This window comes from Artemia franciscana, chromosome 3 (genome assembly GCF_032884065.1).
Source record: "Artemia franciscana chromosome 3, ASM3288406v1, whole genome shotgun sequence".
NCBI lineage: Eukaryota > Metazoa > Arthropoda > Branchiopoda > Anostraca > Artemiidae > Artemia > Artemia franciscana.
Window position 1 is genome coordinate 40,662,021 of NC_088865.1, and position 25,804 is coordinate 40,687,824.

At 36.1% G+C, this 25,804-nt stretch overlaps 1 protein-coding gene across 1 annotated transcript in view; it reads left to right on the forward strand.

The window, feature by feature from the left end:
- LOC136025269 (CWF19-like protein 2) overlaps window positions 1-25,804 on the forward strand; it is a 102,409-nt gene that overhangs the window by 15,115 nt on the left and 61,490 nt on the right. Inside the window, exons 3-7 of the mRNA XM_065701130.1 lie at window positions 97-303; window positions 10,015-10,154; window positions 12,081-12,188; window positions 21,714-21,874; window positions 25,220-25,311. Coding sequence (XP_065557202.1) covers window positions 97-303; window positions 10,015-10,154; window positions 12,081-12,188; window positions 21,714-21,874; window positions 25,220-25,311 — 708 coding nt within the window. The remainder of the gene's footprint in view (window positions 1-96; window positions 304-10,014; window positions 10,155-12,080; window positions 12,189-21,713; window positions 21,875-25,219; window positions 25,312-25,804) is intronic.

Below are 25,804 nucleotides of genomic sequence, written 5' to 3' on the forward strand. Positions count from 1 at the left end.
CAATAAGCTTTTCACTGTCAGGAGTTGTGCTCAGCTGTCTGTATTTGTATGTGCATTTCCTTCCTTCATTCAAACGCTTTTTTTTGCCTATTTTAGCCTGGTCAGCATCCACGTGAACTAAATCCTTATTGGAAAAGTGGTGGAACCGGCTTGCCTGAAGAAAGTAAGACCACCGAAAAACGTCCTCTTGCTGGAACTAGCGATGCTGGACTTCAGTGGCTATTACGAGCGAAGAAACGCCTGGTGGAGCAGAGTGAAGAAACGGGTGCATCTGTTGAACAATTAGCTATAGAGCGATGGGGAGTAAGCGATTTTCTTTTTTATTATAGTTCTATTCAATTGAATACCATAAAGAAACTATAGCATACCTAAAATGACATTTTTTGATAATATTGATATTCGTGTTGCAAAAATAAATTATAAACTAGAAAACGCTTCAAAATTAAGAAGAAAGAGGAAATTATTACAGAAAAAGATAGAGAATTCTGCTTCTTCTGATAACGGCTGATTTTTGCTTGATGGAAAGCTTAGTACAATGCAATAAGTGTAGCCTGTTGGAAATTGTGTTTATCAACATGTTGGCTTTCAGAATGTTTTACTTCTGTCCATCTGTATATTGAAGTCACTATGCCTGAGTGAGCACGTTCATTTTTGAAGCACTTTGGTAACAAAGAAAAGTAATACGCTAAGCTCTTAAGTAAACACTAGAGGGATGTGGGCCTGGCAAATTGTGATTTCTGCAATAAGTATGTAATAAACTAATTTATGAATAGATGTCATGTAAATGAATAACGTTCTTAAGGGGAATTATAAAATTACCAAAAGTAACAGTATAATTAGGTTGAAGGTAAAACGGACCGAATTTTTGTCATTAAAGGTAAAAAAAGGGAAAGAGTTCGACATTGGACTTTACAGTCCATACCGGCGGTGTTGATCTCCGTTTCATGGTCTTTCAGTTTCAATGTCAGTCATTGCTCTCCCGTCAATAGACTCTCTCTTATTATTGAAAGCTGCTGGTATGTACTTTCGGCCCTTTATTTGAAAATAAGGAGCAAGAACACTTAATTTCTGATCCTATTGTTTTTTTTTTAATTTTCAAACGAAAAGGACTGGGAATTCTGTCTTGGTTTTAGTCTGAAAATCTTCTTTGCATTCAATCAGTACACTCTTTGGACTCTTTCTAAAGAATTAGATAAAAATTTGAATCGGAAATAATCTGGAAGGAAGCTCGAGATTGACTTTAATTTCATCAAAATTGATGCAATTGGCTCGAATTTGACGCCATAATTTGCTGAACTGTTACAAGATGTCAAAAATATTAAGATTTTTAAGCAGATTTATCCTTATTTGATATGTCTTTGTATCTGATTAAACATCCAGATGATTTTAAAGTCAGAAAATTGAAATAGATGGAGATTGCTAAAAAGAACCATGGTTTTAAAAATGTGGTGAGGTTAGGATAAGTGAAATCTGGGATCGTGTGACCAATAAATTGAGCAAAAAATCCTTTGCAATGTACAAAGTCCCATAAATTTTAACTTAGTGAAGTCTCCGAGCAAAGCAGACATAGTTGCATCTTCGAATGTGTTCAATGTCAAATTAAAGCATGCTTTTTACTGTTTTATTTATTAGTGTTCTTGCAGGTTTTTATGGCACTTGGTATTAACCAAGTGACATATAGCGATCGCAAATTCTGTCGGTCTGTCTATCTGTCTGTTCCGGTTTTGCTACTTCAGGCACTTCGAGGAAAGCTAGGACGATGAAACTTGGCAGGCGTATCAGGGACCGGACCAGATTAAATTAGAAATAGTCCTTCTCCCGATATGACCATCTGGGGGGGGGGGAGTGGGGCGCTGGCTAATTCGAAAAATTGGAAAAAAGAGGTATTTTCAACTTACGAAAGAGTGATTGGATCTTGAATTTTGGAAGGATACCGTGTCTCAGAGCTCTTATTTTAAATTCCGACTGGATCCGGTGACATTGGGGGGAATTGAGGGGGGAACGTAAAATCTTGGAAAGCGCTTAGAGTGAAGGGATCGGGATGAAACTTGGTTGGAAAAATAAGCACAAGTCCTAGATACGTGATTGACATAACGGGGAAGGATCCGCTCTCTTTGGGGGAGTGGGGGGGGAGGGTTAATTCTGAAAAATTAGAAAAATGAGGTGTTTTAACTTACGAAGGAGTGATCGGATCTGAATGAAATTTAATGTTTGAAAGGATATCATGTCTCAGAGCTCTTATTAAATTTCAACCTTATCCGGTGAAGGGGATGTTGGGGGGGACCTAAACTCTTGGAAAATGCTTAGAGTGGAGGGATCGGGATGAAACTTGGTGGGAAAAATAAGCACAAGTCCTAGATACGGGATTGACATAACCAGAACGGATCTGATTTCTTTGGGGGAGTTGGGGGGGGGGAGAGGCTAATTCTAAAAAAATAGAAAAAATGAGGTAATTTTAACTTGCGAGAGTGATCGTATCTTAAGGAAATTTCATACTTAGAAGGAACTCGAAACTTAGATCTCTTATTTTTTTTTAATCTCGACCGGGTCCAGTGTCATTAGGGGGGAGGGGACCGAAAATCTTGGAAAACGCTTAAAGCGAAGAGATCAGGATGAAACTTGGTGGAAAGAATAAGCACAAGTCCAAGATAGTTGACTGACATAACCGGACCGGATCTGATCTCTTTGGTGGAGTTGGAGGGGGGGGGGGGGGTAATTCGGAAAAATCAGAAAAAATGAGATATTTTTAACTTACGACCAGTTGATCAGATTTTAATTAAATTTGATATGTAGAAGGATCTTGTGCTTTAAAGCTCTCACTCTAAATCCCGACCAGATCTGGTGACATTGAAGGGAGTTAGAGGGGGAAGCCGGAATTCTCGGAAAAAGTGAAATCGAGGCATCTTATGATTGGGTGATCGGATCTCAATGAAACTTGATATATAGAAGAGTCTTATGTCTCAGATGCTCCATTTTCAATTCGAATTGGATCCGGGGACATAGAGGGTTGGAGGGGGGAAACAGAAATCTTGTAAACCGGAAATCTTGGAAAACGCTTAGAGTGGAGATATCGGGATGAAACTTGATGGGAAGAATAAGCACAAGTTATAGATACGAGATTGACATAATTGGTACGGATCCGTTCTCTTTGGAAGAGCTGGGGGTTGTTAAATTGGAAAAGTTAGAAAAATTGAGGTATTTTTAACTTAGAACGGGTAACCGGATCTTAATGAAATTTGATATTTAGAAGGAATTCATGTCTCAGAACTCTTATTTCAAATCCCGACCAGATCTGTTGACATTGGGGGGAGCTGGGGGGGGGGGGAACCAGAAATCTTGGAAAATGCTTATAAATGTCGTAGATACGTGATTGACGTAATCAGACTGGATCCGCTCTCTTTGGGGGAGTTAGAGGGTGGGGTTCAGTGCTTTGGCGAGTTTGGTGCTTCTGGACGTGCTAGGACGATGAAAATTGGTAGGCGTGTCAGGGAGCTGTACAAATTGACTTAATAAAGTCGTTTTCCCCGATTCGAACATCTGGGGGGCTGAAGGGAGAGAAAAAATTAGAAAATTTGAGATATTTTTAACTTGCGAGTGGGTGATCGGATCTTAATGAATTTTGATATTTAGAAGGACCTCGTGACTCAGAGGCCTTATTTTAAATCCCGACCGGCATTAAGCCTCTGATTTCCCTTTTAAAGCAATCTATTGAATCTTAGAATTTTGCCAGAGCTCATACCATATGAGCTCTTGTTCTATTTTCACTTTCTTGGTTTGCATTTCCATTTTACACATTTCTCTGTTTTCTAGAAGCAGTAAATCTGCTCCAGGATAGCTTTCTGTAGGGCGAGCTTTCTCCTCTAGAACTGTTGCTTGCGAAGATAATGTGGTTTCACACTAGTTTTACTTTATATATATATATATATATATATATATATATATATATATATATATATATATATATATATATACATCTATATATATAAATAAGTTGTCTGTGTGTGTGTGTCGAGTGACGTCATGTTTGTTTGTCGACTGACGTCATGTTTATCGACTGACGTCATTATAAGGATTGAGATGTATGCGTCATGAAGTTGTTTGTCGACTGACGTCGTGTTTGTCAACTGATGAAATTACATACCGGGACACCGGGACACAAATGACGACGGGACACAGGGAATATAAATGACGACCGACAACCTCAAAGAGAAATTACAGACTGGGACACCCGGACACAAATCACGACCGGGACACAGGGAATATAAATGACGGCCGGGACACAGGGACACAACTACAACGGGGACGCCGGGGGCACAGGCGGGATATATAAATGACGACCGGGACACAGGGATTGTTCGAATAGAAATTACAGACCGGGACACCGGGACGCAAATGACGACCGGGACACCGGGACACAGGGAATATAATTGACGATCGGTACACTCAAAGAGAAATTACAAACTGGGACACCGGGACACAAATGACGACCGGGACACAGGGAATATAAATGACGACCGGGACACAGGGACACATAATTAGAATAATGAGGTATAGATCTGAATACGGATTGTTTTTCCCATGGACAATTATATGTTGCATGTTCAAGAGTCAGTAAACCTGACAATCTATTTATATGCACAGACAATGGGACAGCGAAGAATGTTGTATATTCGCATGTTTTACGTAGTTAAAAACATATATATATATATATATATATATATATATATATATATATATATATATATATATATATATATATATATATATATATATATTATATATATATATATATATATATATATATATATATATATATATATATATATATATATATTTACATATATATATATATATATCTATTCACAGGTGGGACAGAGGGACAGAACTACAATGGCGCGTAACTAATATGGCGCGTAACGACTTACACGCGTGGGGGGGCTTGGGGGGCGCGAAGCGCCCCACCAACTAAGAGCCAAAAGCTCATCAAGAGCTAAGAGCCAAGAGCTCATATGGTATGAGCTCTAACAAAATTCTAAGAATCAATAGATTGATTTTAAAGGAAAATCAGAGGCTTAATGCCGGTCAGGATTTAAAATAAGAGCTCTGAGTCACGATGTCCTCCTAAATATCAAAATTATTAAGATCCGATCATCCACTTGTAAGTTATAAATACTTCATTTTTTCTAATTTTTCCTCTTCCTTTAGCCCCCCAGATGGTCGAATCTGGGAAAACGACTTTATCAAGTCAATTTGTGCAGCTCCCTAACACGCCTACCAATGTTCTTCGTCCTAGCACGTCCAGAAGAACCAAACTCGCCAAATCACTGAACCCCTCCCCCCAACTCCCCCAAATAGATTGAATCCAGTTCGGTTACGTCAATCACGTATCAAGGACATTTGCTTATTCTATCCACCAAACTTCATCTCGATTTCTCCACTCCAAGTGTTTACCAAGATTTCCCCCTCCAACTCCCCCCAATGTAAAAAAATCTGGTCGGGATTTGAAATAAAAGCTCTGAGACATGGATTCCTTCTAAATATAAAATTTAATTAAGATCCGATCACCTATTCGTAAGATAAAAATAACCCAATTTTCACGTTTTCCAAGAATTCTGGTATCCCCATCCAACTCCCCCAATGTCACAGGATCTGGTCGGAATTTGAAATTAGAACTTTAAAGCACAAGATCCTTCTAAATATCAAATTTCAGTAAGATCTGGTCACTCTTTCGTAAGTTACAAATACCTCATTTTTATAAATTACCCCCCCCCCAACTCAACCAAAGAGAGCAAATCTGGTTCGGTTATGTCAGTCACGTATCTTAGACAGATTTTTATTCGTCCCATCCAGTTTCATCCTGGTCTCTCCGCTCTAAGTATTTTCCAAGATTTCTGGTCCCCTTCAACTGCTCCCCCCAATGACGCTGGATCCGGTTGAGATTTAAAATAAGAGATCTGAGTTACGAGGTCCTTCTAAATATGAAGCTTCATGAAGATCCGATCACTCCTTCGTAAGTTAAAAATACGTCATTTTTTCTTATTTTTCAGAATTAATCCCCCCCCCCAATAGAGCGGATCCGTTCCAATTACGTAAATCACGTATCTAAGACTTTTGCTTATTTTCCCACCAAATTTCATCCCGATTCCTCCAATCTAAGCGTTTTCCATGATTTTAGGTTCCCCCCAAACTCCCCCCAATGTCACCAGATCCGGTCGGGATTTAAAATAAGAGCTTTGAGACACGATATCCTTCTAAATATCAAATTTCATTGAGATCCGATCACTCATTCGTAAATTAAAAATACCTCAATTTTCTTATTTTTCAGAATTACCCCCCCCCCCCCCAACTAACCCAAAGAGAGTGGATCCGTTCCGGTTATATCAATCATGTATCTAGTACTTGTGCTTATTTTTCCCACCAAGTTTCATCCCGATCCCTCCACTCTAAGTGTTTTCCAAGATTTTAGGTTTCCGCCTTCCAACTCCCCCCCCCCAATGTCACCAAATCTGGTCGGGATTTAAATAACAGCTCTTAGACACGATATCCTTCCAAAAATCAAATTTCATTAAGATCTCATCAACCGTTCGTAAGTTAAAAATACTTCATTTTTTCTATTTTTTCCGAATTAATCGCCCCCCCCCAGATGGTCAAATCGGTGAAACGACTATTTCTAATTTAATCTGGTCCGGTCCCTGATATGCCTGCCAAATTTCATCGTCCTAGCTTACCTGGAAGTGCCTAAAGTAGCAAAACCGGGACCGACAGACAGACCGACAGAATTTGCGATTGCTATATGTCACTTGGTTAATACCAAGTGCCATAAAAATTTAGAAAAAGGGATAAACTAATATAACAAGATGATATAGTAGCCCGTCTTTTAGAAAGGGTTATGGTGGAACATGGAAGATAAAAGAAAAGAAAAAAAATCATACGTGAATATAAATAGTCACTAAAGTTAAAGCTGATGATAGACTTCATCTTGTTCGTTTCACTTTTTTTTGAACTGACACATACTCTGGGTCATTATTTGCATAGACCTATGTGTTTTAAATTCTTAGAGCCCATAATTCCTATGATTTTAAGGCAGGAACAATATTAGATAGGTAGACAAGATAAGGTTTATTAATAAAAAAAGAAACAAAGTGTCAAACATGCTAGATCCCTGCTAGCGTGTTACTATATCTTTTTCCCTATATTAACTGGAATCTAATGACGACCCTTATGCATTCCACAGGTAAAAATCAGATTTTACTGGAACAATTAAAAACTACAAAAAAAACTACAAAAAGAACAACAAACAATTCATACATATGGTCCCACAAAAGGCTCTAAGGCCTATATATGTAGAGGGAACAAATACACAGCTAAATCAACACATACAAAAACAAAACGAAAGAACAAAAAAAAAAAAAAAAAAAAAAAAAAAAAACAACGCTCAAATGAAGAACTGTTGCCCACTAACAAAACCCAGCTGAAACCAAACCACGACAGATTCAGCACACACGGCAAACACCACCTGAGTTACAAAAGTTCGTAATAATTACATATGGTCCCACAAAAGGCTCTAAGGTCTTTATATGTAGGGGGAACAACTACACAGCTAAATCAACACATACAAAAACAAAACGAAAGAATGACAACAACAAGAAAAAACATCTCAAATGAAGAAATGTTGCCCACTAATCGAAACCAGCTGAAGCCAAGCCACGAGAGGTTCAGTGTACACGGCAGAAACCACCTGAGTTACAAAAGTTCGTAATAATTACACAAATGGTGAATCAAACCCGCGGCAGGGAATTGTTGAAGTAGTGAAAGGGGTTGACAGCGATTGGGCAATCTGAACAGGAGTAGAAAATAACTATAAATCCTACTTCCTTCGCTCTCAAACAAGAATATATTTATACACAGCAAAAAAAGAAGAAAAAAACAGAAATAAAAAAAAGAAAAATTTCTTTAACGAAACCGACATATAGTAGTTTTTTGTGGTACTATAATGTTTGTTAACCTTGTCCTTGGAGGGGGTATGAGTACGGTCCAAACTCAGATAACGTTTCCTTAGGGTTGACCTGACTAATTATCTGGCGTACGTACTGGGGAAATCGAGAAGCTTAAATAATGTTATGTTTTGAGGTTTGGTATATTAATGTCACTTTTATTAAACTGAACACAACGGTACAAGGTCTGGCTATGCATACGCCACTGGGACTATTTGCCCCACAGAATGAACAAATACAATAATATCATTACAAACTACGAGACATTAAGAAACTTACGATATTCCAAGGTATTCCTAAATAAACGGACCAGAGCTCACACCAGCTATTAAGATAGAAAAGTTACTCGATACCATAAAATGTACCTTTTATACCATGGGTCAACCACATCATTCCAGACTATAGACGTACATAAGCAAAGAAGTGATGATTTCTCAATATCCTTGAATGTCCACATTCAAGGATAGTTTTCTAAGATCTGTTATATTTTTAATGGTTAAATTTCACTTCTTATCCTAGTAAAGTGGTATTTCCAAAACCCATGATTATATTTTGCGTCATGAATATTTTATTTCACATTAAATTAATTTCTGCTTAATTGGACAGGTTACCACAGACGCGACACAAATATAATAATAAAACGTATATAAAAAAAGAAGGAAAAGGAAAAGACGAGATTCCTCATAAGCAACACTTATATGCAATCTAAAAGGAAGTTAATTCGACGAAAAGCTTGCTGACTTGGAATCTTTCCGAGCATTTGACCACGGTCTGACCATGTATTTTGAACTCAGAGCTTGGTTCTCGCCGTAGTCAGAACACCAAAACTGCGCTTTGTTAGAGACTCAGACATGACAATTTTAGAACCAGGCAATTTCACTTCTTATCCTAGTAAAGTGGTATTTCCAAAACCCAAAACCCATCGCCGCAGTCAGAACATCACAGCTGCGCTTTGTTAGAGATTCAGATATGACAATTTTAGAACCAGCCAATTTTGAGTTGTGAATACTTTGTGGGCCATGTCAAATGAAGAAAATTTTACAAAAACTGGGGCAACTTTATCATCTTCCATCCATGGAGTGTTCTCTGTAAACATATAGAATAATGAAAAATCACGTTCAGAGACATTTGAGGGTCCCATATTTTGAGACACTATATTCAGAATGGCGAACTTCAGATCAGCATTTGGCTTTTGCTTGACACTGTGAAAAACAAGAGTTTCAAGCTGTTTTTCTTGGTCATAATCATTAATTTTTAGCTCCAGCTTTGCTACTAGGTTTTCTGAATTTTCAATCAGGCATTTAAGATTCTTTACCAATAATTTTACCAATAATTACCAATAAAATTACCAATAATTACCAGTTAATAATAATACCAAGTTACCAATAATTGCTCTTGCTTGGGATTAAACTCGACTGACACTGATGGTAATAATTTCAACAGTATTTTTGTTTAGCATATAAAAAATGTGTAGCATACACATACACAAAGCTTAGTACTTGTAATAGTATGCTTTTATTTTGTCCATGTGTCTCACTGACAACACAATGGATGTACTGGTGATGTAGGTAACAAGCACCTGACGCACTAAGCCATAGGTCGAGGCAGGGGATATCCTAGGTTAGCGTCCATGATTTGGCGCAACTGTACTATATGTATATTCAATGGTTAGGTTGTCTGATGGCCTGCGTGGTTTTACTGATCGCTTCTGCAAGCAATATACCAAGATCTTTTAGCTCATACGCTTAGGTGTAAAGCATAGATTTTTTGCCCGAATTACTCAGAACTATAATAACAAATTTATAATTATTTTTCAGTTTAACCAAGAAACAAATGCTAAAATTCAGAACTCAGTAACTGACTTGTCCATAATTTGAGAGCAACTGATTAGCTAATCTAATCAGTTAGAGATTTCTTTCTAATCAGTTTAGGAATTCGTTTAGAGATTGAAAGTAATTAGCCCATCTTTGTTGCAATAAATTTCTTTGTATTTCATTATAATTACGGAATCTTCTTCTAGTCTTTGGCCAATTTGAATAGAAAGATTACTGAGGCTGAAGAACTTTCAAGTTTTAAGGCTAAGCGGCCTTCGTTTAGAAAGCCTGACCATAGAGAAGAGCCACGAAGTCGTAAGAGGTCAAGTACGAGGAGTCGGTCAAGGTTTGACAAGTTTATGTTTTTTTTATTTTATAGTGAAGCGTGTACATAAGAAAAGCCCCCCCCCAAATAAATGAAAAGAATTTAGCGTGCAATATCTATGTTTAGATTGCTGAAAACCTCTAATAGTATTTTTTAATGAAAAAATCTTTGTAACGAAATAATCAAGTGAAATCAATATCTTTTTTCTGTTTGATATTCGAGATCAGACCCCTTACTATCTCTCTTGTCCTTGCGTATGTTCCGTTTTAAATTTGTCTGTCTTACAGCGTCAAAAGAAACACTAAAATGAACACTTTTGTTAAATTATTTATCTATATTTTTTACGTATTTGCAAGCATCGTGCGTCTGGATACTTTTCAGGTTTTACCATGTCTTTGTTTGTTTTTTTTTGTTTTTTTTTTTGTAATGGCTTATTGTCCTTGAAATAACGTCTGAAAATGTGCTTCATTTTTGGAAGCAAAAGTTCTGTCAGAATTTTATAGGAAAAACTGTCTAACCTAAGAGTGGAGTAGGCAATTACAAGTTTTTTCCTATGAGGGGAGGAAGAGGTTTAGACGCCAAAATCAAATGTCATATCGGGATTCTACTTTCAGTTCTTCTGAGGGGACGAGGTTCTCGGGTATGAGTTTGAGTAGCTTTTTGACCTCTTCTATTAGCTCCATGAATTTTTCTATCTATATCGATAATACTCATATGATAAATTGAGAAAACGTTCGCTCTAAATAGCCTAATAAATTAAATACTTGATAAGGTATGTACAGAAGAATGTTTTCATGCGCGATTGCTCACTTAAGGAGCAAAGTTTGGTAGCAAAAGTGACGAGCATCAAAGTAGCAAAAATCGATTGTGAATTGAAATTCTTTTATTCACTCCAATTAGTTGCCAAATGGATAGATATAAGCAGAGATTTGCTCTGTCTTTTATTTCTAATGTCAAAAATTCTGATTAAGGATTTTTAAAGCCTCTTTTATTTTTCGTTTAACCTATTTTACACCTTTCCTAAACCTTTCGAATACCAGTCTCACACCCACTTTGACATTTTACATTCCAAAGAATTTTATATTCAGTGCCTTATACTGACATGATTTTATCCCAAAATTTTAAATACACACGTGAGAGGGTTAACCGAGTGAAAACTATTTCTCGAGTCCAAGGCCAGAAACTAAAATAAAAGATGCACAGTAAATAAAGACAAAAGAACTCGCTTCACGTTTCTATTTCGTGTGCTTCATGAGGCGAGTGACCAATGAGAATCGAGGAATATCCTTTACCCAATAACAGGCATAAGTATTAATCAACCATGAAATTGCAAACTAGGAGGGTGAATCATAACAGCGTAATTGTTTTTTTTTTAACCGCCATAAGTGATTGGAGGGTAGCCAGCCCCTTTGCCTTTTTCTGGCTTTGAGTACCCCCGTAACCAACCCCCTCAATTGTTGCCCCTAGATTCTATAAAAAAAATTTAAAAGGAATACGACATTTGCTGATCAAGACAAGAGTTTGCTGAAACAGTCTGGTTAAATAATAGTAACAGTGTTGTGTGCACAGTGGGATTAAGGTATAGCTGATAAACATAATGTGACGTCAGTTATCCTCTTTGTTCCTGCTTTATGCAGTGGTGTTAGTGACCTAGGGCGTTCCATGTTTGTCATTTCCCTAATACTTGGCGTCATTAATGCATCTGAAGATAAATAATCTTGATTAGTGGCTAAGTTGTCTTGCTGTACTGAAGTGCGTAGTAGGTTTCATTAAGTTTTCATTATTGTTTTCATTAAGTTTTCATAAGATTCTGTTAAGTTCTAGGTAGATTAACAGTTAACGAGTCTTGCTATGTTGAAACGCACAATAGGTTGTTGTTTCCATTAAGTTTCTGTTAGATTCCATTAGCTTTTCATTTTTGGTCCTGTTGAGTTTTTTTTTTTCTAGATCCCCTCGTCGTCGGCGACGCACACGATCAAGATCAGATGATGAAGAATATACTCGATCTCGGTCGAAGTCAAGGGAGAGAGATCGGTGGCCAAAAGACAAAAAAAGGTAATACTTTTTGTCAAAATGAGATACAATAAAAGGTGATTTTTCACTATATTATATAATATGCTTATTGATGGCCCACATACAATGGACAAATGTTGAGTAAAAAAGGAAAATAAACAGAATATACTGCACAAAAAAATAAATAACTAGAAATAATGAAAATAGTGAAAAGATATAAACAAATATCAAACAGCATAAAGCAACCGGGTGAGAAGGTGATGAGGGCTTAGTCTGGAGCTCGCTTCAGATGTAAGTTTATGTTGATGATGGTGCAGAATATGCATAATGCTCATAACGTCAAACCTATTCTATTCATATTCAATTAATTTTCTATAAAGGTAAAAACGTGACAACTAAAGAAAAAACATGCAATGCCTAAATAATAAATGTGGTTTAGTTCAGATCACTTTCTCGAAGCAGATTCAGATCGATTTCTCGAAGCAGATTCAGATCATTTTCTCGAAGTAGATTGAGATCACTTTCTCGAAGCAGATTCAGATCACTTTCTCGAAGCAGGTTCAGATCACTTTCTCGAAGCAGATTTAAATCACTTTTTCGAAGCAGATTTTTTCGTTCAGATCACTTTCTAGAAGCAGATTTAAATCACTTTCTCGAAGCAGATTCAGATCACTTTGTCGAAACAGATTCAGATCACTTTTCCGAAGCAGATTCAGACCACTTTCTCAAAGCAGGTTCAGATCACTTTCTCGAAGCATGGTCGCAAAATGTCGAATAAGGTTTTCCGAGATCGTACCTGTTATAACGACCAGGATTTGCAACTATCTTAGCATAACTCATTTTTAATTTATCTTTATTGTCAGATACTGTGTCCAATAAGTAATTTGAGGGCTATTACTATAAAACTCTACAAGATAATGAGTGGTTAGTGAAAAGTAGACCATGTCAATAGTATGCGAAGCTCTCAAAAGGGTGGAATTTAAAAAGATATTCACATTGCAAAAATTGACTTCTTAGGCTGATTCAAAGTATCTACAATTCATTAAGTGTAATATGACCTATTTGAAGTTACAAGTATAAGTCATAAGCAGTACAACATTTTTATAATGTTACTATAATGTTTTGTTATTTCAAAAAAGGTGCAAGCTTTCGAAAAATGGGGGGGGGGAGGGAGGAGGAACACTCTCAAAAAATGGTAAAAACACTGATGAAAATAGTATCATCAGATTTAACATGTTAATTTGAGAATAAGGGAATTTTATACAGGTTTTAATTTTATATAGGGAGTTTTATGTAGGATGCGGGTTTATTTGTTGTTCTTATCCTTTTTGCCATGGAGGTTTCACACCAGAGCAGTAATCAGCAATCTAGTGGTCGCAGAATATCTGTGAATGACTAATTAAAACCGAAATTCGAAGTTCTTTTGCCTTTTTTAAGTGAACAAATAGTAAAGTGCCATTGTCTGTTATTTTTGCTGCAAGACGAAATGTTGGCCTTAACTAGGCCAAAATGCTACTGAGACAAAACTCTGAGATAACCAACAGACTTAGAATTGCACGTCTAGATTCTGTACAGATTTGTCAGTGTTCAGATTTCAACATGTTTAAAAAGTAACTATACGGTTTTTATTGTGGAACTGTTCATAGTGATGAGCGGTTATTAAAGAGAGGCCTGTGTCAATAGTAACCAAAGTTTAAAAAAATTGTCGATTTTTCAGAATATGTACACATAGAACGAATCGAGTTTTCAGACTGATTCAAAGTGTGTAAAATTTATTTAAGTATACTGTTGCCAATTGAAAGTTACAAGAAGAAGTTGTTAGCATAACAAATTTTAGTTTTGCTACTATAAAAATATTTTTTTGGTTATTTCAAAAATGGGTATACTTACTAAACTGGTGGGGGGGGGGGGAGCACTATCTGAAAACCTCACAGCGCTTGTTTTAGTTTGTTATCATATGCAGCGTTCAGGTTGTTATCATAAGTATTTTTTTCAGCATAGTTGAAAGAGTCAGTAACTATGTCTCTTGAGATGTCAGAGATGTCCCCCCACTTACGCGCACAGCCCTTGGAGCAAGGACTTTGTTCTTTTTTTTATATAATATTTGTTATTGAGAAAGGTTGGCATATTTGATATTTAGTATCCAAAAACAAGAAGGCAGTCAGAGCCTTTCTGAACCTTTCAGAGAATGTCGAAGGGGGTGCTGAACCAACTCAAAATATGTAATGTGCATACGGGATGTGAAAAGGGTGTGACTCAGGAATGACTGTGCGTATTAGTTTGGAACTTCCAGGAAATGGTATTTGCACGCTACTACTGCTACTACTACTACTGTTACTACTACTACAGCTGCTACTACTGCTACTATTATTGCTACTACTACTACTGCTACTGCTAATACTACTACTACTACTATTGCTACCACTACTGCCACTACAATTAATGCTTCTGTTGTGAGTACTACAAAGGTTGAGGGTATTGCAGTGGAAATTCAGAAAATGTTGAGGGGAAAGTTGAACAAAATCAAAATACACTATGTGCATACAGTTTGTCGAAAAGGTGCATCAGCAATATCTTTGGAACGCCTTACCGTATAAAGGTGAAACTTCCAGGGTATCATAAGGGGGATGTCCAAGTGGCCAAAAGGTAATATGTGCATACTACTGCTTAATTAATACTGCTGCTACTACTGTTACTACTACTACTACTAATACAAGACTGCTACTGTTTCTACTGGTACCACTACTGCTATGATACTAGTACTATTAAGACTAAGGGTATGAAGGTGAATATTTGTGAGAGCATAGAGGGGAAATTTGAACTAAATCAAAAAACACTATGGGCATGCAGATAGTAGAAAGGGCGTGTCTGAGGAATGGATCAGGATAATGAGTTGGAACTTTCAGGGAATGCTTAAAGGGAAAGATCAATCGAGCAAAAGGTAATATTTGCACGCTACTACTACTACTATTATAACAACAACTGCTACTACTACCATTTATACTACTACTACTGTTACTGCTACCACTTCAACTACTGGTTCTGTCCAACTTGCCAAAAGGCAACATGTTCATACTACTACTTCTACTGATACTGCTGCTGCTACTGTCACTACTACTACTAGTACAACACTACTACTTTTACTACTGCTCCTACTACTGCCACTAATACTGTGATGCTTGTACTGTTAAGACTTGGAGTGTCAAGGTGAAAATTTGGGAAAATATAAAGGGGAAATTTGAACTAAATTAAAATATACTATGTGCATGCAGATAGTCAAAAGGGTGTATCTCAGGAATGGAATAGAAAACTAAGCTGGAAATTTCAGAGAATGCTTAAAGGGGAAGATCCTTTGACCAAAAGGCAATATGTGTACGCCACTACTAATACTACTGCCACTGGTGCAACTGTTATACTACAATTATTCCTATTACTACCTCTATTGCAATTGCTATTAACGCTTAGAGTGTTAAGATGAAAATTTCTGTAAATGTTGTGGGGGAAGTTATCATAGTAACGGCTAATTGTACTAAGTTGAAACTTCCACGGCTTGATGAGGGGGGTGTTCAACTAACCAACAGGTAACGTGTTAATGCTACTGCTGCTACTAATACTAGTGCTATTATTTTTAATACCACTACTAGTTCTACAACTAGTACTCCTGCTACTACCTCTGTGACTACTATTGCATCTATTGCTAAGTGTATGAAGGTGAAATTTTCAAGGAATATTGAGATGGGGGGGATTCAACTGCACAAAATGCCGTCTACATGCAGGTTGTCGAAAGGGCGTTTCAGTAATATCTTAGTAACGACCTGTTGCGTGAAGTTGAAACTTATTTGTTTTGGGGGATGCTGGACTAACCAAGAGGTAATATTTGCATTGTGCTACTGCTACTACTATTACAGGTACCTCTACTACTATTACTGCTGCTACTACTACTTCTGCTATTAAAGCTGTGGCTACTACTATTACTACTAGTATTACTGCTACTAAAGCTGAAGCTATACAATTTTGGTGAATGTTGAAACAATGTTGAACTAAATTAAAACGCACTATGCGCATATAGGTTGTCAAGAGGAAGCATCAGCAATAGCTCAGGAACGGTTTACGGTATTAAGTCAAAACTTTCAGCGTTTGTTGATGGGCGCGTTAAAAAAACATAAGTGATATGTGTTGCTATTTATTCTACTGCTACTACTACGACTATTGCTACTACTGAAGCTAAGGGTATTAAGGTGAAGCTTTCAAGGAGTATTTTGGTGGGTGTTGAAATAAATCAAAATGAACTATGAGCATGTAGACTTTAAAAAAGGGTTTAACGGCATTATCTCAGGAAAGTTATACATTAAGTTGAAACTTTCAGGGTATGATGTGGCGGATTATGAGCTCACCAAAAGGCACTATGTATAAACTGCTACTACTGTAACTAATGAGGCTAAGGGTATTTGGGAACGTTTAGGGGGGAGAAGTTCAATTAAACGGCAAATACTGTATGCATGCAGGTTTCAAAAGGGTATATAAGCATTATCATAGGCAGCGGAGCGGTTTCATAGAAACTTCTAAAGAAGCTCAAAAAGGATCTAAAGTTCTAGCGTACTTCTTAAGAATCAAAAGAAATTGGAGGGCAAGCAGACTCCTCACGAACCCATTAATTCTCCAAACACATCCAATCTAAATTTTGAGATAATAACTTTTTTCAGCCTGGTTGAAAGACCCTGTAACTATTTCTCCGGGTTGCTGGGGATGTCCCCCCCCCACAGCCCTCAAAGTAAGGGCTGTAAACTATGCAATTTGTCCATTGTTCATATAAGTATTTTTTTGGGAAAGAAGGCATCTTTTTACCTATGTTGTTAAAAAATAAAAGTTGTAAAAAAAAGTGGATTTATGTGAAGCTTTCAGAGAATGTGGAGGGGATGGTTGAACTGAATAAAAATATGTTATGTCGAAAGTGGGAATTGCAAGAATTGCTGAGGGTATAAAGTTAAAACTTTAAGGTAATTATGGAGGGATATTCAATTAAACAAGGGCATGTTGAGGGGATTGTTGAACTAATCAATTGGTACCATTGTGCATGTTGCCACAATTGCTACTATGACAGCTTATACGACTACCACTTCTGCTGAGGTTAAGGACATTAAGGTGAAATTTCAGGGAGCTCTGCATACTGCTACTACTACTACTGCTCCTACTTCTGCTACCATTACTGTTATTGCTATGACCCCTACTGGCAGTGGCCCAGGAATGTTCCAGGATGTTAGAAACTTTCTGAACATGTCAAGTGGGGTGTTGAACTAGGCAAAATGCAAAATGTGCATACTACTACAACTACTAACTCTAGTACTACTGCTGAAAATACTACTATGACTACTACTACGACTGCTGGCTGGGTGGTTGGCGCGCTGGCGTGGGAATTCTTTGCCCAAGGGGCACGGGTTCAATCCCAGTTGTGACCAGTTATTTAGTTTGGGACGGGGGTCAGTGGCGTGACTCTGTAAGCTCAGCCAGAGTCGACCCAGCTCTAAATGGGTACCTGGAGAAATCTGGGGAAGGTAAGCAGGAAGGGTGTGTGAAAGCACAGGATGGTTGGCCCTCAACCCCCCATTGCACTTCCTGGCTGAAGGGCCATGGAACGGAGATGAGCACCACCGGTTTGGACCTTAAGGATCTAGTGCCGTCTTACTTACTTTACTTTTTTTTACTTTTTTACTACGACTGCTACTGATACAATTAATGCTACGGCGACTACTACTAGTACTACTGAAGCTAAGGTGTATTATTGTGAAACTTTTAGGGGGATTTCGAAGAGGATAATGGACTAAATTAAAACAATGTGGGTACCAGCTATTAAAAGGCCGTAACAGCAATGTCTCAGGAACAGCTTAGATTACTAAGTTGAAACTTTCGGTGCGTGTTTAGAGGACGTTGAACCAACCTAAAGGTACTCTGTGTATACTACCTCTGCTACTTCTACTGCTACTAGTACTACTATTAATGCTTAGGGTATTAAGGATATTCAGATAATGTTGGGGGTATGTTAAATTAAATTGAAACACACTGTATGTATGCCGGCTGTTGGATGGTAGTAACAGCAGTATATCAAGAACATCTTAGAGCATTAAGTTGAAACTTTCAGAGCATACTGAGGGCTATGTTGAGCTAATAACAAAAAAAAACTACAAAAAACACTATGCGTATTACCACTACTAGTAGTAGTACTGCTGCTGTTAGTGCTAATACTACTAAGGCTTATGGTATTAATGTGAAACTTTCTGGGACTGTTGAGCGGAATGTTGGGCTAAATCAAAATACAGTGTAAATACATCCAGGTTGTCAAAATAGCATAGATGCAATTTTCTGGGAATCACATTAATTTTTATTTGTCAGGAAAACTTGAGGATGTGTAAAACTAAATTAAACAGTACTTTGTGGGTCCAGATTTTCGAAAGGATGAGACAAACTATGTATTCATATAAAAAAAACGAAAAATTTAAAATATTCTTTTCTTTTTGAACTTAAAAAAAACTATGACAATAAAAACGAATAAAAACGAATAAAACGAATTAAGGTAAAAAACCTTTCTCAATTTTTTTAATAACATTTTAAAATAATTTTGTTTTAAAGATTTAAATTGGAGGGAAGGGGGTTACATCAGAAGGCGTGAGGGGCTCTTCAGACTATGATGGAATTAGGCCCCCCTGGTGTGGGACAGTTTAATTTTTGCCCAGATTTTTACGAACTATCAAGCAAAAACAACTAAGACGACCACACCAGTTACAACCGTTTCCGTACATATGAGTTCAAAAATAACAAAAACATATCACTCTAGAGAAATTTCTTAAGTCGGGTTACAATCAACCTGGAAGGCAGCGTTGAAAATAGTAACAAGATGTCAAGGGTTGGATACAAAACAATCTTTCTTTGCTTCCAATTGTTTTCTATATCAAACAGTTCGTGGTAACGAACTGTAGTAAGGAGCGACCCGGCTCAATAGTAACCAAAACTATAAAAAATGAAATTTTGATACCAATAGCTACATAAAAAATTGCATTTTAATGCTCATTTTAAATATATAAGTTTCATCAAGTTTAGTCTTACCCATCAAAAGTTACGAGCCTGGGAAAATTTGATTTATTTTAGAAAATAGGGGGAAACACCCCCTAAAAGTCATAGAATCTTAACGAAAATCATACCATCAGATTCAGCGTATCAGAGACCCCTATTGTAGAAGTTTCAAGCTCCTATCTACGAAAATGTGGAATTTTCTACTTTTTTGCCAGAAGGCAGATCACGGATGCGTGTTTATTTGTCTGTTTGTTTTTTTCCCATTGGTGATCGTATCGACCCAGTGGTCCAAGAATGTTGCGAGAGGGCTCATTCTAACGGAAATGAAAAGTTCTAGTGTCCTTTTTTAAGTGACTGAAAAAATTGGAGGGCTCCTAGGCCCCCTCCCACGCTAATTATTTTCCCAAAGTCAACGGGTCAAAATTCTGAGATAGTCATTTTATTCAGCGTAGTCGAAAAACCTTATGACTATGTCTTTGGGGACGACTTACTCCCCCAAAGTCCCCGTGGGAGGGGCTACAAGTTACAAACTTTGACCAGTGCCTACATATAGTAACGGTTATTGGGAAGTGTACAGACGTTTTCAGGGGGATTTTTTTGGATGGGGGAGGGGTTGAGAAGAGGGGGAAATGTTGGGGAACTTTCCATCGAGGAATTTGTCATGGGGGAAGAAAATTTCCATGAAGGGAGCATAGGATATCCTAGCATTATTTAAAAAAAAATGAAAAAATAAATATGAAAAGGTTTTTTCAACTGGAAGTAAAGAGCAGCATTAAAACTTAAAACGAACAGAAATTATTACGCATATGAGGGGCTCACCTCCTCCTAATACCTCGCTCTTTATGCTATAGTGTTTTTAGTAATTTCAACTATTTATTCTACGGCTTTTGTGATTCAGGGGTCATTCTTAATGAATTGGGACAAAATGTAAGCTTTAGTGTAAAGAGCGAGGTACTGACGAGGGGGTGAACCCCCTCATATATGTAATAAAAACATGCGAATACAAAAGTTTGTTACGTAAGCTAATTTATAAGTTACGTATATCTTTTACTAATAAAAACATTCGTAAAAAATTAAAAGTTCTAGTTGGCTTTTTAAGTAACCAAAAAATCGGAGGGCAACTAGGCTTCCTCCCCCGCTCCTTTTTTTCTCAGAATCATTCGATCAAAACTATGAGAAAACTATTTAGACTATTTAGAACAAACCATTTAGACAAAAAAAAAGAAATGTGCAAATTTCGTTTTAATTATTCCTATGCGGAGAGTCAAAATCAAAACATGCATTGATTCCAAAACTTTCAGAAATTAAATAAAAAAAAACAAGTTTTTTTAACTGAAAGTAAGGAGCGACATTAAAACTTAAAACGAACAGAAATTACTTCGTATATGAAAGGGGCTGCTTCCTCATCAACGTCCTGCTCTTTACGCTAAAGTTTTTTACTGTTTTAAAAAGTAGAGCTGAGAGAAAGAGTCAAACTTTAGCGTTATAGAGCGGGGCGTTGATGAGGAAGCAGCCCTTTTCATATACGAAGTAATTTCTGTTCGTTTTAAGTTTTAATGTCGCTCCTTGCTTTCAGTTAAAAAAACTTTTTTTTTATTTAATCTTTCTTAAACTTAAGATTAAGCTAATGATTTCTGATCTCATTTTTCTGATATTTGTCATTTTACGAGCTTAGAGAACGCTAGACTTGTAGTTGTTTCTTGGTACAAATCAAGTTTTGATTGATCATAATTACAAAAAGAAGGAGAGGAAGATAAAAAAAAACAAAAAAAAAAACGCTTTAACAAATTTTGTATTCAGTTTCTAAGGTAATTTGGTACTTTATCCAAATATAAATTTGGGACTTTGAAGTCTTGGGACTCCAAAGTCCCAAGACAAATTTTTATTTCCTGAATCTTAAAGCAATTCTGAACATGACTAGAATTCTGAATTTTGAAGTACTGAATAAGGGACTAATCTTGAACTGCAGACGTCCATAGTGCTTGAATACTCAAAAGTCTGTTCTAGACAAAAAACAAAAAACAACAACTGTATTTTCTCAAGATGTGCTTCAAGCCAATATGATGGGAATTGAAGAGGGGGGGTACCCCATAGCTTCTTTTCACTGGAACGAGTATCTTTAAACTGAGTGTTAGAAACCGGTGGCAGGGCAATCCCATCCCCCAATCATTGCGCAAATATTTTTGGATGCAGGATATAAAACACCATTCACATGCTTACCCGAGGACAGAAAAAAGGAGGGTGTATGGGACGTCCCTCCCTATACAAGATAGAATTTTAGCTCTTCATAAAGAATTTTGATGAATTATTTCAAGGGAATTTTTTCACGAGACTGTTCTTTAGGATTTAACAATTGTTTCAGTAAGGTTCTTTCATTTCTGTGTTCCTTTTACTTAGCGCTAAATCGAGTTTTTATCTGTCTTAGCTTTTAAAAAATGCTCTGGCTGAAAAATTTTATTAGACAGAATGAAAGTAATATCTTCATTATCTTTTGGAAACAAGTGAATCAAAAATGAAAGAAGTAAGTCATGTCAGTGATAAAGTTTCTGATCCACAAATTAAAAGAACGCCAAGTTGGATGAAGAAACAAGAAAAGGAAAGTGAAATTGCTTCTGAAACGACAAGACAAGCTGTACCAGCACTTGGAGAAGAACATAAACAAGGTAACGTCATTTTGAGTTTGGGTTTGACAAGATCAAAATTTGGATTTCACATTGGCAGCCATAAATCACTGTGTTGGAATTTTGATTTGAAATAGCTGCTTTACTTTCTCAGATTAATTTAAAACCTTTTCCACAAAATTTGTTTTTCAAAGAAAAGTATCCATTAAGACAAAAATTAGCAGAAATAAAGTTAAATAATTTTCCAAGCACAAAACTACGACAAATGACCATCAATAAATAAATGAAATCCTAAACGAACAGAAGTTACAATAAATAACCAAGTGCAACTCAAAATGAGCAGATATTAACATGAGAAGGGGATACACCCCCCATGCTTTGTGAAGACCATAGCATAATTTGCACTTAACTGTGCAGATCATATAATAAAAAGCGATGTGGGCACAATGTATATATATATATATATATATATATATATATATATATATATATATATATATATATATATATATATATATATATATATATATATGCCTATGAAAAAAAATGTGATTTTTTCTGCCTATATGAGATTCTCTTTTCTTCCGTTTTTGTTTATTAGATGTGATTTTATTTTGATTTTCTTTTTTTGAATAGCATTTTTTTCGTCTTTTTTGTTGTTGTTTTCTAGCATATGTCATCTGTTTAATCTAGTTTTTTTTCTTCTTTTCTTCGTTGATAAATATTCCGAAGGTGAAGTCGAACGTTAATTTGAAGCTGTGGACTAGTCTGATTGTAGCACTAAATTTGACTTAGGTAAACTACATATGGTGAGGAAAAATATATGGTTTATAAATTTTTGCGTTTCTAGTGTAATTAGTTTAGCTTATTTAAAGAAGAAACTGTGAAATCTATATATATATATATATATATATATATATATATATATATATATATATATATATATATATGGATGATTTATATTAATAAACATATTTTAAAGATGTTTACTAATTGGGTTAATGTGTTTACTAATTAAATAAATTAATTTGGCCGTATTTTACAATTATTGTTCGATTTTCAGCGTTTTATTACGTCTTTGGGAATATTTGTCTATGCTTTGTATATGTTCCATATTTTGAATTTCGCCCAAACACCTCTACATAAGGTAAATCAAACCTTAAGTTTAGCGTGATGATCTTTTGTTTCGTAAGTTGTCTTAAACGCTGGAATGCAAACTATCTGGAACATAAAGGTAGCTAAATTAACTAGAATAAACAGAACGTCCAAATTGGTAATTAAATTATGCTTTATCTCCCTTAATCTCGTTTACGCTAATATTGCTATTGATATTTAAATTTCTTCAAAGCTTTCCTTCCTCAATTTACAAGTTGATTTAACTGATCATATCTGTACCTAAGAGCAATAGGGGGTTACGTATAATGCTTGAATTCTCTTATTGGCTTTGAGCTTTTCATTGTGCTGGAAATATAAGGAGTCTTCGGAATAATAACATTAATATTACGTAATATTATTAAGATAGTATCGTATTTTAAGGTGTGCAGTCGAAGAGATATTCAGAAGGCGAATAGGCCTTTAAGATATCCAGATTTCTTAGAGAAATATGGATTGAGAAGTGAATTTCTTTAGAAATCATAATTGTCTATTTGTGCTGCGTAATTAAAGGTAAAGCATGAATTAGAGAAGCATAGGCTACTGAGGGCTCTCCCAAAGAAATAAATTTTATTTTTCATGAAACTTTTTTTATTCGTCACCAAACTGACACCCTCGTTTCAAAAACTTTTCTAAGAAATATAGCTAGGTGTTAGTTCTTCTTTAAGAGAATTTAAAATTTTACCAAAAACCTGCCCTCAAGTGTCACGTCATTCCTCCCTATACATATGTAGATGGATTTTGTTTCTTAAAGGATTTTGAGTTTTCAAAGCCAGTTCCAAGAAACATGGACTGGTGTTAGTCCACCAAGAGAATTTAAAATTTTCCCAAAAACCTGCCCTCAAGTCTCACGTCATTCCTCCTTACACATATGTAGATGAATTTTATTTCTTAAGGGATTTTGAGTTTTCAAAGCCAGTTCCAAGAAACATGGACTGGTGTTAGTCCACCAAGAGAATTTAAAATTTTCCCAAAAATCCGCCCACAAGTCTCACGTCATTCCTCCCTATACATATGTTGATGGATTTTATTTCTTAAGGGATTTTGAGTTTTCAAAGCCAGTTCCAAGAAACATGGACTGGTGTTAGTCCACCAAGAGAATTTAAAATTTTCCCAAAAATCCGCCCACAAGTCTCACATCATTCCTCCCTATACATAATTTTCCCCAAAATCCGCCCACAAGTCTCACGCCATTCCTCCTTATACATATGTAGATCGATTGCGTTTCTTAAGGGATTTTGAGTTTTTCACCAAGCTTCCTGATAAACTTAAAACCTTCTTCCAAAAAACTGGAAGAAGATGACCCTAGTTGCATGACTGAATAATAATTAACTTAGTCCTTCCTTTGGGAATCAGAAATACGCCACCAAACTAGTATCAAAGTCTTTAAAACCTGCAGTTGATTAGATCATATCCAACTCCACTATTGTTCAGCTCCTGGGGGTACATCTTGATGCATCTGATTATTTAAAACTCTTGTAACCCACATTCTCTCCCTTTTCCTTAATTTTTAACTTTCAACCGGTGCAATTCTTCCGCTATATTACGCTTTTGGGTTTTCATATCTGCCATACTCTTGCTTGGTATGAGGAAACACTAGTGATTGTCACTGGTGTTATCATCCTCCTGTTAGCAATGCTTGTTGTGAATTTTCTATTATAAACAAATCGATTGACATTGTTGTCATTTTCGGATGGATTTATCAGTAAACAGTCAATATCTGAGGTTAGTCTGTTTTTACAGTTCTTGTAAATATATTTTTGCTATCGATCGTAGATGGTGCCTCACGTGCAAGTGAATTCTCAACAATAGTTAAATATTTACAAAAAAAGATCATTAGTGACTTGTGGCTCCATAGACGGCAAATTCATTTACCTCATGTAAGCTTTCAAATGTAAAGAGTGCTTGAAATATACTATGATTTTTTTTGATTTGACAAGAGCTTTTGAAGATGTTTTGGCTGGTATTTAAATCCTTTGTGTCTTTAAAACTAAATTAGAAAACTAATTAGAAAATTAGAAAACTAAGCAACAAAAACGAGAAAAAACTGGACTTCACAAAATGTATTGACGAAACTCTGTATGTTCACCTGTATCTCCCGTTCTAAAATGAAAAAGAAAATCATTATTTACGAATTTTTCAAATACTTGAAAATTACAGATGCTAGGATTTGGCTGAGAATAGCCGAGTAAGTATTGATAAAGTAATTGTTTGTTAAAGTCATTTTTTTTTCAGAAACATCAAGCATAGTGGGGCTTTACATGACAGAGGAAGAAATGAACAAACTTGCTGCAAAAATCCTCAAAGCCGAGCTAATGGGTCGCACAGTAAGTATTTTTAATATAATTTTTGTTACCATATTTGTGTGTAATAAACTTAGGTGCAACTACATCGGTAAACTTGTAGCCCCTAGTTTAGAGGAACATTGTTGATTTTGCTGAGTAAAATATAAGCAAAAGTATGTATATAGATTTTTACTGCAATAATGTCAGTTACCAGGCTAAAAAGAAACTAAAAGGTGATGAAAAAATTCTCAGTTATTAGACCGAAAAATATTCACATTTTACAAATAATTTATGTGGTATACGGCGAATGGAATACGGTATATGGTGAACAAAAATCTGGCACAAGTACTTTTCAGACTAAGATAAAAATACAGATAAGATTACATGTCCTACCAGTAGCGGGGAAAGGACCTCAATAGAAATGTCCTGGGATGAAGTCAAAAACGCAAAAAATTTGGTTTTTTGGTAAACATTTTTCTGGGAGTGGTTTTACTGAGTAATCGTAGGTGATGCTGCAGTTATGTGTGCAGGTATA